The 15,424-nt window shown below is 39.3% G+C and overlaps 2 protein-coding genes across 6 annotated transcripts; one reads left to right on the top strand and one right to left on the bottom strand.

Annotated features, from left to right (window-relative positions):
* Nucleotides 1-1,099: 1,099 nt before the first annotated feature.
* wu:fb74b10 lies at nucleotides 1,100-3,689 on the top strand. Its single transcript, XM_046053788.1, has 3 exons — nucleotides 1,100-1,452; nucleotides 2,449-2,618; nucleotides 2,791-3,689. The coding sequence occupies exons 1-3, from the start codon at nucleotides 1,293-1,295 to the stop codon at nucleotides 3,367-3,369; spliced, it is 909 nt and encodes a 302-aa protein (XP_045909744.1). The 5' UTR covers nucleotides 1,100-1,292; the 3' UTR covers nucleotides 3,370-3,689.
* Nucleotides 3,690-4,758: 1,069 nt separating this feature from the next.
* On the bottom strand, nucleotides 4,759-14,213 carry LOC123976116 (ETS translocation variant 5-like). 5 transcript variants are annotated; one of them, XM_046057988.1, is made up of 15 exons: nucleotides 14,091-14,180; nucleotides 13,606-13,645; nucleotides 13,438-13,506; nucleotides 12,093-12,156; nucleotides 11,891-11,975; nucleotides 11,415-11,462; nucleotides 11,169-11,219; nucleotides 8,788-8,896; nucleotides 8,389-8,661; nucleotides 8,019-8,296; nucleotides 7,357-7,422; nucleotides 7,189-7,257; nucleotides 6,871-7,022; nucleotides 6,586-6,687; nucleotides 4,759-6,343 (listed from the first exon to the last, which is right to left on the bottom strand). In XM_046057988.1, exons 3-15 carry the CDS (start codon nucleotides 13,452-13,454, stop codon nucleotides 6,110-6,112), a joined length of 1,548 nt encoding a protein of 515 aa, XP_045913944.1. In that variant the 5' UTR covers nucleotides 13,455-13,506; nucleotides 13,606-13,645; nucleotides 14,091-14,180; the 3' UTR covers nucleotides 4,759-6,109. The 5 variants fall into 5 exon arrangements, with proteins under 5 accessions (XP_045913944.1, XP_045913925.1, XP_045913933.1 ...); XM_046057969.1 differs by having other exon boundaries at nucleotides 6,871-7,025; nucleotides 14,091-14,177; XM_046057977.1 differs by lacking the exon at nucleotides 14,091-14,180 and having other exon boundaries at nucleotides 6,871-7,025; nucleotides 13,438-13,503; nucleotides 13,606-13,620.
* Between the last annotated feature and the right edge of the window lie 1,211 nt (nucleotides 14,214-15,424).

Below are 15,424 nucleotides of genomic sequence, written 5' to 3'. Positions count from 1 at the left end.
AAGGTACATATTTGACTTTGACCCATTTTATCAACATGGATCCCAGTTATTGTATGTAAATAATGCATTACATTTACTGAAGAGGGTTTCCAGCTTGATCCTTCCCTTTATTAAGGCAAGGGTGTCAGCATTTCTGACTGAAGTAAAATGAATTAATGATATTGCTGAAGGCTGGCAATACAGGCCAAAAATAACTAAAGCAAACTGAGCATATAAAGTTAGCCTACACGCTGCAACATTATCCTCTCTTTGGTCATTTTGCAAGAGTAGTAACATTCATAGCTTGCCTATTGGATTCAGTTATTGTTGACAGTTCAAAACATAAGCAACATAGCAATTTATGCCATAAGAGAGTAAATGCTTAATAGCAAATGATGACTAATATGGTGATCGATTTCCTATATCCACCATGGTCGATGGATTTCTTTTTTTTTGTAGGATGGATTGTAGAAAATTCAAATACAACAAAATGTCAACAATCTGAAAAATAAAATATTGTTGAAACAGTATTATATTACAGCAAAGGCAAAACAATACACACCAAAAGAAAGAAGTAAATTGTGAGTGCCTTATTGAAGTATCATAAATTAGTCCAGTAAAGAAATACGTTTCTGGCATTCCTTATTGATACAATTGTTATATTATTGATTGGCTTATACAATCCCATCATTCCTGTCCGTCATGTATTGCAATATACATTATATACAGTATGTCGCAAGTAACAAAATGTGGTCGATGGATTTTATCATTTGAGAACGGTGCGTCGCTTAAATGTTGCTACTGTGGGAATTATCCAGTGTACCATATGCTACAGGAGGTAAGAAAGGAAGCACTGGAGCACCTTTCCTTAGCTGTTAGAGAATTCAACCTGCTGTTATCATGGCTGCCATGTAAATACTTACAGGTCACTTCACTGTTAGGCACCTTCCTAAGCAAAAAATACTTTTCATACGCAGCCTTCGTCCGCAGCCATCGAGGCTCGCCGACGCATCGCGACGCCAGACAGATATCCAGCACGAAGTCGGCGACTCCACACCCTGTGGCGTGAAGAGTGTCGTCATTGGCAGTGACTGCCTACAACCAATGAGAGAGCAGGGTAGGGGGTGAAGTCACCGGAAGGGAATCCCGCGAAATATGTGAGGGAAGCATCGTCCGTGTAGAAAGGGGAGAAATCAGCTGTACTTTAAATAAAAAAGAAAGAAAAAAAGAAAGCAGCTGTACAACTGTGATCAATAACAACACACAGCGCCGAGTCTGCAGGAAAGGACAAGAAGAAGACGAGAAGCAGCAACATGGCGACAACAAAAGTGTGGACACAAGCATTGGAGCAAAACCTAATTGAACTTTGGCAGCAGCACGAGTGCCTTTATGATGTTGCAAACGAGATGTACCACAACCGAGCTGAGAAAGAGAAGAGGTGGACAGAGGTCGCCAATGCTCTTCAACAGCCAGGTGAGCCAAATATGTTCATACAGTAGGAGCTAACGATAGTTACCGTAGTGACGAGAGATCTATGATGCATTCACGTGGCTGCTGTAATCAAACACGAGACTGAAGCCAGCTGTTGAGCAGAAAGTTAAAGGAAACCCAACATGCAGAGCCACTGATTACATTTACTCATTTAGCAGACGCTTTTATCCGAAGCGACTTACATTTGAGGAACAACATACAAGTATCAACAGAGCATCAAATACAGATCTACAACTGACAATACATACTAGTAAGAGCAGCAATAAATACTAGTAAGAGCTAATAGTACATATCACATCAATGGGGTAAATACCTAGGGAAGGAAGTAAGAGTTAACAAAAAGTGCAATCAATACAAGATAATTGTAGGGGATAGAAGAAGAAGAGCACAGGAAGTGCATGTTAGAGGTTAGGGGTTAGAGGTGTTATAAGATTTCTGTTGTGAAAGCTGTTAGACATCTTAAACACACTTTTAAATTTATAAAACCTTTATTCTATTTGTGATTAAAAAATATAAAAGCAACATGTACCACTATACCCAACTCTGTCAACTCTGGACTAGATAGACATACATTTTGTCTGTACTTAGACAATAACTTCACTATTATAACAAAACATACACATTCTTCCAGTTCAATGGACGGTTTTTGATCTGGGCATGATCTAATGTGGTCTTGATGTGAAAAAAACCTTGTATATATCGCCCTTTATATTATTTTCACAAATAGAATAAATCTTTCATAAATCTAAAAGTGTGTTTCAGACAGCGTGAAGGCTCTGAATAAGATGCATAAACAGATGTGCAAGAAACAGAGGATCGGTCACTCAGCAATGTAAGTTAATGACAATGAATTAATGGCTATACTTAAATAGCAGCATTATCTTTATCTCACCTGCTCAAACATCACTGCAGGTGCTACCAAGCACCTTAAGTAACAACTGACAACAGCACATTTTCTTTCTTGTTTTTCTCCTTCAGTTGAGGAAGTTAAAACCAGGGCAGTTTCCCTGCGAACGCAGTTTGTAAGGTTGGTGAAACCAAAACCGAGTGGGAGTGACAACAAACCCTTGACTCCTAGGCAAAGGTGGCTCCTCAGGGCCATGGGTTTCATCAAAAAATACGTTTCTCACCGTCCATGTGAAACCACTGTAAGTTATACAGTCTACACAACAGACTGCAAGCTTGTATGAGTGTTAGTACATTAGTAATGATGAAATGTTAAGGTATTTTTCCTTCTCTAATACAAAAAGTATAACATTGTTAAGAAGAGGTGAGAACAATGACCATGAATGTGGCATTTCTGTTTCATCTCTCTTCCAGCTTTGTGTGACATTCAGCGAGCAGGATGATGGAGAGGACAGACCTGACACCCCATCAACAGCTAGCACATCAAATACTGCCTCCTCCCTTGACTCGTCAGACGAAGGAACTTCTTCAACAGCTGTCGAGGAAACTGCTTCACCTGCCTCAACTTACAGCAGGAACACACAAATGGAGTCAAGCACTAGGAGAGTCAAACGCAAGTGGAGGTCAGAAACTGACATTGAGCTGCAGAAGCTTGTGTTCTTGAAGCAGATTGCAGCGAAAGGGGCTGCAGACCCAACGGCAGATGCATTTACAACATTTGGGAACCAGGTTGCCTCGGAGCTGAGGCTAATTCAAGACCCTGCGTACCTTACAAGACTGAAAAGGAACATAATGAATATGATCTATGACACTCAGGACACTGAAAGGAACAGTTCCTTCTCTTCACATGCACCACCCACATCATACACATTTCAACCCGTCATTTTATCACCTGTTAAACTGGACGAATGTTTATGTAAGGAAGAAAAATACGAAACACAGATTACAGTCAAATGTGAAAATGAAGAGCCCGTGGACTATGGCTATCCATAATAACAAACGGTTCATTTTCTTTTTTGCTAAATAATAGAGGTTATTGTTTTAAAGAAAAATGTGTGTGTGTGGCCCATGAAATAACAGAATATCCCATCTTGTGCAAACTCCCACTGTAGAACGTACATGCAATGTTTTAAATGTTTACTTTTATTTATCCGACATTTCCTAGAAGAAATTTCTTTGATTATGCAAAAGCACACAACATTATTGGATTAAAACCCACTACATATACTTTTACTGTAATGTAAAAGAAATGTCCCTGCAGTTGTATTTGGCATCAAGATTAAAAAATGCAAAATAAAGTTTGCAACATCACAATAACTGTGTCTGTTGTTTAATATATATTGCGCATTGATGTACATGGCTTTTTATTAGTGACAAAACTGCATAATGAAACAAAATTTGTAGTCCTTTCACACTACACACACACAACATATAATTAAGTGTAGGTCTACATTAAAATATGGCAACATGTAAATATATCAATCTAGTAAAGAATTGCTTATTTTAATGAAAGATTAGCTTTAAAGTCAAACTGTAAATGATTTAGCTTTCTGTCTTTATTGATAAATAGTCTCAAATTAATTGATTTTATATTGTGAGATGAATTTTCCTGCCATAAATCAGAACACAGAAAACAAAGTGAGGAGGTGTTTCACATTTTAGTCCAGCCACAAATTGCACTGTCCCCACTGAAGTAGCAGCAGCGCCCTCTGCTGTTTGTTGATGGGAAGTGAAAAAGCTTACAGCACCTGGTGGGTGCACTTTGTAGGTTATAATGTAATTTAATTTCATGTTCATGTGGGGAAATTGTTTCAATGTAATCGGAAGTAATCCTGCCCAGAATTTATAAACCATACGCCAATATTTCTCTGTGTGTAAATGAACACAGATGTGATGATCTATAAAAGGAACTTCATGTTTAGTTTACTGTTGCTTACGGCCATACCACCCGGAGCATACCTGATCTTGACTGCTAAGCAGGGTTGGTTCTGGTTAATACTTGGATGGCCGACCACCTGGAAATACTAGGTGTTGTAAGCTTTTTACTTCTCTTTTTCAAACAGCAGAGGGTTAAAAGCCAAGGCGGTGTATGATTTACAAAAAAGATCTCATATATTTGTGCTATGGGAACTTTAAACTCCAGATTACCTTTCCGATGTTGTTACTTAATGTTGAGTTTTTTTCCTTGATTAATTTTACTCTATATATCCTCCTTTTCCTTTGTCCAGGCAACACACATGGTTTTTAAGTATTGATAGGTAATGGAGAAAAAATGAATAGTTTAATTTCTTTAATACCTTCTACAAGAAGTAATTAATGAGATATTTGAAATAAAATTTTAAAAAAAAAAAAAGTCTGAATGGATCCACAAGGAGGCAAAAGAAAAGAGTAAAATTGTTTATTGTATCAGTAAAGATCAACGGAAGGCACACATACAGTATCTGAGGGTGGACGTCACACCAGTGCCTCTCTCCAGCCGCCATCATACACAAATGGTAGAAGTCATTCCACTTTGGAGAGGCTGAACGTGATGCAGTACGTTAGCAGGCCAAACTCTGCAGCTCATAGTACAACGTCAAGCAACTTCAGCCTTTTGCAAAAATATATTCATATAATTATACACCTTTTCTACACATTGAAGCAAATCAACTATACAAAATGCAGAAAACTATCTCAGCACAGGTGAGTCGTTTGTAAGAAAGTCCATGCTTATTATTAGCATCGTAGTGGCAGTATTACAGAATCAAAAATAGCAGTACCTTTGTCATAAAACTGTTCAGGAAAAAACGTCCATATAATGCCAAAAATATTAGCTTTGAAAACAAGTACACAAAAGACATTTCAATATACATGTTTATAGGAGTACTATGACATCTGGAAAATACAAGTCTGTCCCTTTCAAGCAGTATAAGGTTTACCCAAAAGACAATTAGAAGTAAATTAGTAAAGGAGTGCCATGGCTTTGAGATACTTTTTGGTTGAAATACAGATCCCAGAGTTCACATATGCGAGGACTATAGCTACAAAATGACAGCCCGAGCATTTGGGTGACTGACATGGATTCTTTAGAATAAAACTGAAACATTGACAAAAAAGTTGTAATGTTATTGGTGTAAAAATGTAATTACTACAAAAAAAAAAAAAAAAAAAAAAAAAAGTAATATTGTGAAAATGTGTACTTTTTTAAAATTCTTGTAAAATTACAACTTCTGTCCTCGAAAACTTACAACTTTAGTTTTCCAACATAATTTTAAACTGTTAAGACCTTTTCTTGTCATTTTATGACATTTTTTTCAAAACATCACCTTTCCCCCACAATGACGTTTGCTTGTAAAACTATGACTTTTATCTTAAATCTTTAGGACTTTTTTGTGACATAATTTTTTTCTCAAAATATTACAACTTTATTCTTGAAACTTTCAATTTTTATAAAAGATTTTGGCCAACAGTGCTCCTAACACATTGTAACAAAAAATAAAAAAAAATAAATCAGATCTACAATAGTTTTGGACAAAAAGTTTTGCTGAGGGTGAAAGTTCAAATTAACAGTCTCAAAGATTCTCTTATTTTTTTAACTTCAGGCTGAATCATAAATTTGCAAACAAAACTTTAGGCAAAAAAAAAGACACTTTCGATAAAAAAAGTTATCTGATATATTCATCTTTTCCGTGACGTACGTGATGCGGGTAAACACTGCTCAGTCAGTTCTCCTCCAGCTGCCAGGCTGTGGAGTCTAGTATGGGTAGCTGTCAGGGAAAGCCAGTCCCTGGATGCACTGCTCCCCTCCTTCCGCCAGGTACGGGCCCTCCTCTTCGTAGCCGGGCAGGGGGAGGCCGTCCTCCTCACCTGAAGGCTGGGTGGCATCTGGGTCAGCCTTCAGACTTGGCCTCTGGTTGTCTGGGAAAGCCATGGAGAAGAGCGCCTCGGGGTTGCATACGAACTTGTAGACATACCTTTCCCCAGCCACCTGCAGGACGAACCAATCAGAGGTGAGAGAATTTAAAGCTTTCAATTATTTTGTGATTTTCTTCACAAAATCCATCTGTTTTACTTTGCATAGGTTGATACAAAAAAAACATCTACCACATAAATGCAAAAGGGGAAAACCCATAGGAAAGGAATGATAAGATGTAGCTAAGACTTAATAATAAATGTGTAACCACATATAAGTGGTCTGGAGGATGGAACTGAAACATGACCTGCCTTTACCTTCTGCATGATGCCCTTCTCGTAGTAGTACCTCAGCGAGCGGCTCAGCTTGTCGTAATTCATGGCCGGTCGATTCTTCTGGAGCCCCCAGAGTCGAGCCACCTGAACACAAGGCAGGAAGAATACAAAAAATCTCAATACAATCACCCAGAGCTGGAGTCATCTTATCTTTATTCATTTAGGTTTCCTTTCATCCTTGCTAAATGTGAATATTTCTACTCACATTTAAAGAATATCTATGCATCTTAAAGTGGCCCTATGTGTGGGGTTTGAACGATGACCGACCTCTTCAGGATCGATTAGTTTAAACTCCATGTTGCGTCCCGTCCAGACGATCAGGTGTGCGTTGGCCGGGTTGTCCAGCAGCGTGAGCAGGAACTGCCAGAGCTGCAGGGAGCCGCGGCGCTGGTACGGCAAACCCTCCTGCTTCACTTTACCTGCTTAAAGAGTCAGATAGCACACAATGAGAATGTGTCTCACTATTTGTGGGCACGGAAATAATCATAAGTTCTGTTCCTCTTAGAATATCAGTAGCAGTAATTAAAAAAAAACTAATCATCCTTTAAAGTTAAATTCTAGTTTTGGACAATGCCATGGTCTTACCTTCCAGTCTTTCTGGCACAACACATGTGTCGTCATAGTACAAACGTGGCCCTCTGTCATGACCAAACCCTGTGGGGAGAAAATAGAAATATTATTAGTAAAGTTAACATTTGTTCTACTAAAAAGAACTCAGACATCATTTTAAAGCAAAGACAAACTTAAACTCACTGGCATTGTTATTCTGGTACATGACTGAAGACTTCCCAAATGAGGACGAGTGGCAGGTTTGAACTTCTGGAAGACACAAAGCACGTCACAAGTTTTCATCTGCAAAATGAAAGCCAACTGGAAGTCTTGGTCTCACCACTAAAAGTATATGTCATTCAATAATTTTACACAATTAAGTGCTAATAATTAAATATTAAAGCTGTGTGGCCAGACAGTCGTGGTTTCTTTTTTTTAATCAATATGTAACTTTACAACATCAAAACTTGACTTCAAGGAGTCACTATGCTTCAAATGAACTACTTCTCAGGTCATCATACAGCGCTTGAAAACTAGGTGTGCAGAGGTAAGATCGGAGCACTTTTGCCTTTAGACACGCTAGGACGACACGTTGAATGAACTAGTTCATTTCAAGCGAGCAGAACACCAAAGTCTTGAGTCAGTGTCTTAAATGTTAGGGCTCTGATATACGTAGATAAATTGGGAGCTTGTGTGTTCACATGTGCAGTCAGAACATGCAGTCAGTGTGCCTATGGGAACATGGGCACATGACAAAATTTACTTCACATGACCAATGTTCCAGCATGGACGCAGAAAGTATCATTGGAGCCCACAGATCTGGTACAGAAGTAGCAAAATGTAGATGTAGCAGAAAACTCACTTACCTGAGTCAAAGCCGAAGTCTCTTGGCTCTTGTTTGATCGTAACATGGTTGAAGGCGGTCTGGTGCCGGGCCAGACCTGGACCATGTGGCCCTGGCTCTGGGTATCGTGGATCTAACAGCTCCTGTTTGAAAACTCGGGGGCCGTGGGGGACCAGGGGCTCTGAAAGGTGGCGCTGGTACAGCGGTCGGCCATCACGGCTCGCGGGTTGGTACGGCGTGTTCACGGGTTTCTCCGGAGCGAGAAAAGACAAGCAGGGCTCTGACAGCTGCCGCTGAAACCTAAAGTGTAGAAGAAGACACGTGGAGGTTTGAGGGTTTAAACAGACTTTGTTTCCAGTTTAAATTTCATAAAAGTAGGAGTCAGAACTCACCGTTGTTCTGTGCTGAAAGATGCGCTGGGGCAGCTGATGGCGGGATGAGGCAGAGCAAACTGCTGGCTGTGGCTGGCCTGTGGGAGCGGGTGGCGGTGGGAGGGGCTCAGGGCAGGAACGTGGCTCGGGGGGCAGTTACTGGTCAGCTGTGGGGCCGGAGGTTGTAACTGCCTCTGTATGGGTGGAGGTCCAGCAGGATGGGTGGAGCCACACTGCACTGGTGTGGAGGCTGGAGTCGGAGCTCTGAGCCCAGCTGGCTTGTTGTCGCAGGCACTGAGGAAAGAAGAGAAAACAGGAAGGAGGTGTCAGGTATTAAGTGTTTCACCTAAAATCTTGTTGTTGACAGGCTGATACAAATATAATCATACAATGCTTTAGTCTAAAACAATGATTATGTACCTGTAACTATAAAGGCACATGTCAGCGTGAGGTGTCCTGCAGGGAGACAAGTCTTCAGATGGACTGGGCTCTCGCTTCACTTTGCTCGCAGGTGTACCATGAAACATCACTGCAAACACACACGGAAAACAGTCACTCTGGCTGCCCTGACTTCCTCCTAGGTAACATGCCATTTTCTAAAGCCAGTTTGAAGCCAGTGTGTGTAGAATTTTATTTAAGTGATTTTCACCTTCAAAATTATTATAGATGAGACAATTCAAGTGAAAATTGCAGCAGTCCATGTGTTGCTTTCAGCCATCCATTTGCTACAGTGTCTTTTGTTGATCCTGCCACCAGATGGAGCTAAAGCTTAAACTGTGTCTGTATTTTTGTAACTATGGGATAATTAATCCATCAGTTCACAAAATAAACATTTCCTCTGACAGTCATATCTAGCCATGCTATCAAATATTATATTTCTATATATTATTATATATACATTTTATTTTATTCTGCCCTCACCACAATACAGTTTGGTGAATAGAAGTGTGTTGGTGGTGAACACCCAAAGCATTAGAAAAAATGGTCCTGTTTAACAGACAAACATAATAGACAGACCTCACTAACACAATAGACACAAAGTAGGATAGTGAACAGTTTGAATAAGCCTGGGTCTTACATAATGCCTGACAAAAAGAGGATCTACCAATGCCTGACATAAATGGAAAAAGATCACCAGCCTCCGCTTCTTTGTAACAACATTTTAAGCTACAGACCAGAACTTCTCTTATTTTCAGACATGACAGACTAAAACAAGGGTTAAACAATGATTAACACTTTCTAGCACCGTGGCTCACATTTTGAGGTTTGTGTTTGAGCTGAAAGAAAGACAGCCTCCTATCTGATCGCAGCCTTCCTGGAATCTGCAGGGAGATTCTCATCAGCACACTGCAGTGACGACACAACGCCGCTAATGTTTCCATCCACAGCGCAGCCGCTGTCAGATTTATTGTCAGAACCGGGAGTCATTCTGTTGAGGCAGCTATCAAGCAGCAATAAATACATGCAGTACGTGTTTAGCAGCAACACTAAATGTTCCATTTCCCCCCCCCAACTTAGGTCTTATCTGTGACATCATTATTTTGAAGGTACAAGTTGAGTTGCTGGAAGTCATTTTATAGCCCCCCCCCCCCCCAATTTCCTGTGTCATATGACTACAATCATTGAATTGGCACAGATCCACTGCTAGTGTTTGTGTTGGTGTGTGTGTGTGTGTGTGTGCGTGCGGGGGTCATATACTGCATTGCAAGTTAACACTGTAAACAGAGTTGTGTTTACACCCCTTTTCCTGGAGAGTACATCGATTGTACTCATTCAAACTCGGATCAACTGGATTTATCTGTTAGCTGATAGGTTGTAGGAAAAATGTCCCAAGCACCAAGTTAAGTACACTTCTGACTTTACTTAAGTATTTCCATTTTATGCTGTTCTACTTCTACTCAAATAGAAGAGGGATATTGTACTTTTTACTCCACTAAATTTATCTTACAGCTATAGTTACTGGTTATGTTAAAGAGTTCAAGTTAAAAACATGATAACAACAATAAAAACAGCATCAAAACACTGCTCACATGTCAATGAATCATAACAATCCAATAGAATAATGACAGAAAATGTCTGTTGTGCATGAGGAGTGACATGTAAGTACATTGTGTTGATAAGATTTCTATCATTGTTCTTGAGTTTGGAGTATTTTTGTGGTATTGCCACTTAAAAGATAAAGCGGGTATAAATGTATTTTCTGTATTATTTACAAATCCCAGAGCAAGACCAACAGTGTATTAACTTTCTGACTTCTCTTCCCTGTCTGTGGCCCAAAGCCCATTTCTACTCAAGACCTAAATCTTAAAATAATAATAATCAACAAAAGGTCATAGATATATAGTTTCATTTTTTATAAAGGCTCAGCCATTTCCTAAAGCATGATCTGTACTTGTACAGCACCTTTCTAGTCTCCTTTATAGTGCTTTTGCACTATGTCGCGTTCACACGCTCACCTACATTCATACTGTGATAGCATAGGCTAAGGTGCCATCTGCTCATCAGAAACAGAAATTAACATTCACAGCAATTTAGGGCTCAGTATCTTGCCCAGAGAAAAATCGACATGCAGACTGGGGGAGCTGCGTGATCGAAACGCTGATCTACCTCCTGACACACCTCACATGAGTAAACCGCATCTGTTGGGGACCATTTTCAGCTCTGGATTATTTATGGCCGCATCATTCTGTGACAATAGTAAAAGTGTTTGATTCAGTGCTCCACTGTCAATAGGACATTGAGTAAAATGTTCGCTCCCCAGTGTACATACTATAAATATTAGAGGAGAAGCAGCTACTCACAGTTATTGGACTGGAAATCTGGGACAAACTGCTCGTCATCAGGAACCTGAGCTGTCGGATGGGAAAAGACAAGATATTAAAAGGACTCTTCTTATACGGTATTGTCATTTAGAGATCCATATTTCTCTGTTAGTCATTTCCTACATTCCCCAGAATACCCTTTAAATTCACTGTGAAAGGGGCATGACACTGCTTTAAAATCAGTGATGTGCATTCTTTGAATTTCATGTTGCTCGCAGGTCTCACCTTCTGCGATCCATATTTCCTGGAGCTGAATCAGATCTTGAAAGAGCTCTGCGAGACAGTTTTGACATTATATTAAAATGGGCGTAACAATATTTAACATGTTACTTTCCTAAGTGATAATATCACACAATTACCACATTATATTTCGAAACTCTTTATATTTTCTTTGCCTCCTCACAGGACTGCTGGCACAGACACAAATAGTGTAACATTAACTCAAAGTAAAGTTTCAAATTGTCCTGAACAGATCTGAAAAAATGCGCTGTGTCAGCAATTGAGCATACTCCATCTATAGATGAAAATCATAAAATGCAGCTGTAAGCTCCGGAAAAAGCTGGCAAGTAAAATTATTGTAAAATTATGATTAGATTTACAATAGAGTCTAAATTCACAAGCATTTCAGTCCTTTAGGTCCCCACTAAATACTGACACAGGGAACACTTTCACATGTGGACATGATGCCATAATGAGTCTACCTTCTGTGTCCTGAGCCAGCTCTGTGTCCATGAACTTCCTCTTCCGGTCGCTGAGACATCTCTCTGCTCCCTCTGTGTGACATTTCTAGAAGTTTAACGACAAAACGGTTTAGTGGACATACATTTTAAAAACCTAACTGTAATAAATGCTTGGTCTGCTTCTTATGCAGGTTGATGAGTGTATGAAATGTTTTAAACTCACACTCTCAGGGACCACAAAAGGGACCTGCTGGTCATAGAAGCCGTCCATGTCGCTGGTCTTCACCCTGGAGGACAGATTAGGGAAACACATTGTTAGGAAAATATATTTTGAACGCCCAATGCATTTGCCTCTATCCACATTACTGTCATCACTTTCATGTATCTTGGTTTGTTTTTCTAAACTCCATGACCCCACAGCAGGGTTGACAGTGGCTATAAAAGCCTTTCCATCAATGACAGCATGATGCAACCTCCTGTAAGTTAAATATTAGCAATAGGCCGATTAATTGGGCCGATATCTGGCATTTTGAGATAATTAAGCCAATGAACACAAAATGTCTGCAGACACATCTGCAGGCAGCCTCATCAGTGTGGCTGCTGTAGAACGATGTCAGTGCTCCCCTTGTGAGTTCTGGCAAGGTGGTGAAAGTTAGTTTCGTGCCCTAAATGTTAACACATTTCTTCTGCATGACAGCTAATCTAAGCTAAAACTATTACTTGCTAGAGTTAAATATATATTGTTATACTGTAGAGAATAATGCAGTTCTATGACGTCACTTATGACAAACTGAACCCCACTGTCCCTTAAACACTAGTCACGTTCTGAAATCTGCAGCATAACCCAATATATATATATATTTCTATTTCATTAATTAATAAAAACATGTTACTGGGTAAGATAACATGTATATTAGATTGTACACTGCATTGAATAATTGAATTATACATGACTCTTCTTTGTTTTAATATCGGCATTATATTGGCCACCGCCCATCCTGCTGTCTAAATATCGGCCACTGAAAAACCCATATTGGTTGACCACTATTATATCTCAACTTGGAAAGTGCAACCACACTGCTCAGCTGCCAACACCTGATGACGAGGACTGTGAGATCTGGCTGAAAGCTTAAAAAAGCGAGTTAGTGGAGCTTTGAGATGAGATTATAAAACATGCTGTTCCCAAAGTCAAGGATTCATTTCTATGGCCAAATTATTTAGACTTTTATTTCTCTTTTTGATTTATTAAGAAGCGGCACGAAAATGTTTTGAATATTTTAACCTATTTATTACAAATCGTGTATACTTTACAACATTAGTACCCAAAGCACAGAAATGTGTTTCAGATGTTGTGGTAATAGAAAAATGGGTTAAAACTTTGGGAACACTGTTTTAGTCATTTAAATTCTGGTCCAGCAATATTTGAGTTTACCTAGTTGTTTTTTTAGTCAATTTCAAATGCCCCATAACGTCTCTCGACTATTAATATGCTTTAAAATAAATTCAGTGCAGTATAAGGGTAAAATTACATTATGATTAAACAATATCTTGAGATAAAGGTCTCGTACCTTTGTATTTCTCTCATGATTCAAACAGCTTCAGTGAATGCTGTGGGCTTCCGTAGGTAAACATCACTTCTGGCAACAATTTAATATTATGGTGTTAATAACAAGCAAAAACGTGTAATCGCAGTCTGGTTAATATGCTGTAACACATAATTAAATCGTATGACTCACAATTATTAGGCTGTCCGTTGTGCAATCCTGTAAATTAACTCTAAGTAGAAAAAGAAATGTATACAATATTTGTGAATGGAGTTTGGTGTGGCACAGGAAAGCAAAGCACGTATCGTGGGACCTCCTTGTTTTTCTCAATGAAGTGAAACTTGATCGTCGCAGAACAGGCGGGGTGGGGGGGCTCCAGCTTACCATTGACAAATTTGCCACAGAGCACAGAGAAAGACTCACGATACCGACAGGCCGTAAAAGACAGCTGCTGCAGACGGAAACACCACTCTGCAAAGCTGACAGATGCGGGGAAATGGACGCAATGTTGCCTTTGATTTTTCAGAAAATGGCGTTCGCCTCTCTTAACCCACATCTGCTCCCCTTACCGCCAGCAACAAATCGCGACGATGCGGTTGACGCTGCTGTAACAAAAAGAAGCCCACGCACGGACACTAGTTTGTATTAAAGTAATATAATAACATTGCAGGACTCACTTGATAAGGGAAGTCTCTTTGCAGATTGAAAAACGACGCAGAATTCCTCCCCTACATCCCCTGCAGCTCCTCAAATAAAAACTCGGCTGTGGATTTTTCTCAATCAAGAGCTGTGATAGCTGGATCTAGACCGAGCCCTTTGCCGCCCTCCTATTGGCTAATATACAAAGTCAGTCAAAGGGCGAGCCAATTGTCTTTTAGACCGCTCTGACGTCCGTCCCTTGTGTTTTTTATGAATGGCTACGTTTCATTCATGGATCCACAGCTCTCTTAAAGCGCCAGCGCTGCCATTCCACCAAATGAATAAATAAATCTAAATTTACTTCTCAGTTTTAAATGTGTATGAGCAAATACAGCCACGAATACAAAAAAAATAGCAATATTCATTTGGAATGGTTTAGCTAAATTTATTATATGTAATGATAATTATAATAATAAATAATAAGTGCTGATTTATATTAGATTACTGATTACAAGCCTACAAAATTTTAACTCATATATCCAACAGTACAGTTTATTTATTAATGCTATTACTGAATGAAAACGTAGTTGCTGCTTTTACGATGGTGTTGTTTTTTAAAATTGTTTTATCACCTGAGACTTTTTCCTAAAAGGACTTTGCCATTACCCATAGGTCGTAGTTGACATAAAATGAACTTGTAAATATGATGTGGCGTAATGACAAAATAATGAACACTATGGCATTATGAACTTACCATTAAGAGGACACTTGCAATGCAGTATTAGTCCAGATTCCCAAACCATAATATTGTTCTAACACAGTTAAACAACTGCAAAAAGTTACATTACTAGAGAAAGCATCAATTAATCAACCAAGTGTTGAAGTGAAAAGTAATTTATCAAGCAAAAATGCCAAAGCTTCTCTGTTTCCAGCTTCTCAGAAGTGATGGTTTCCTGCTTTACTCTGTTCTGCGTCATGGTAAATTAAATACCTTTTGAAGATGTCAATCTGCTCTATCGGAAATTATGATGCGCACTGTTTCACTGCTTTCAATCTAGTTACAATCTAGTGAGCACTAATTGATATTGGAAATAATCATTAGTGGAAGCCCTAAAGAAGATTAACTCATTATGCTTCAGATAAACGTAATAATGGACTAGGTGTCATTTTTCATTGTGGGTCACCATATGTACCTTTTGATAAGCCAATGACTGCACCTCAGGGTTTTCCCATCATGCTTAGGGCTGTCTAGTGGCAAGCAGGTGCGGTAGCCCTATACACAAACTGCATCCTGTAAGATTATCTTGGCACATGCAGGCAGTAGTGTCTCCAAATCAATTTAGACAATCATTTACAGAGGAAAGAGCACAAA

This window comes from Micropterus dolomieu, linkage group LG01 (genome assembly GCF_021292245.1).
Source record: "Micropterus dolomieu isolate WLL.071019.BEF.003 ecotype Adirondacks linkage group LG01, ASM2129224v1, whole genome shotgun sequence".
Lineage (NCBI taxonomy): Eukaryota > Metazoa > Chordata > Actinopteri > Centrarchiformes > Centrarchidae > Micropterus > Micropterus dolomieu.
This window is presented reverse-complemented; position numbering and strand designations above follow the sequence as displayed.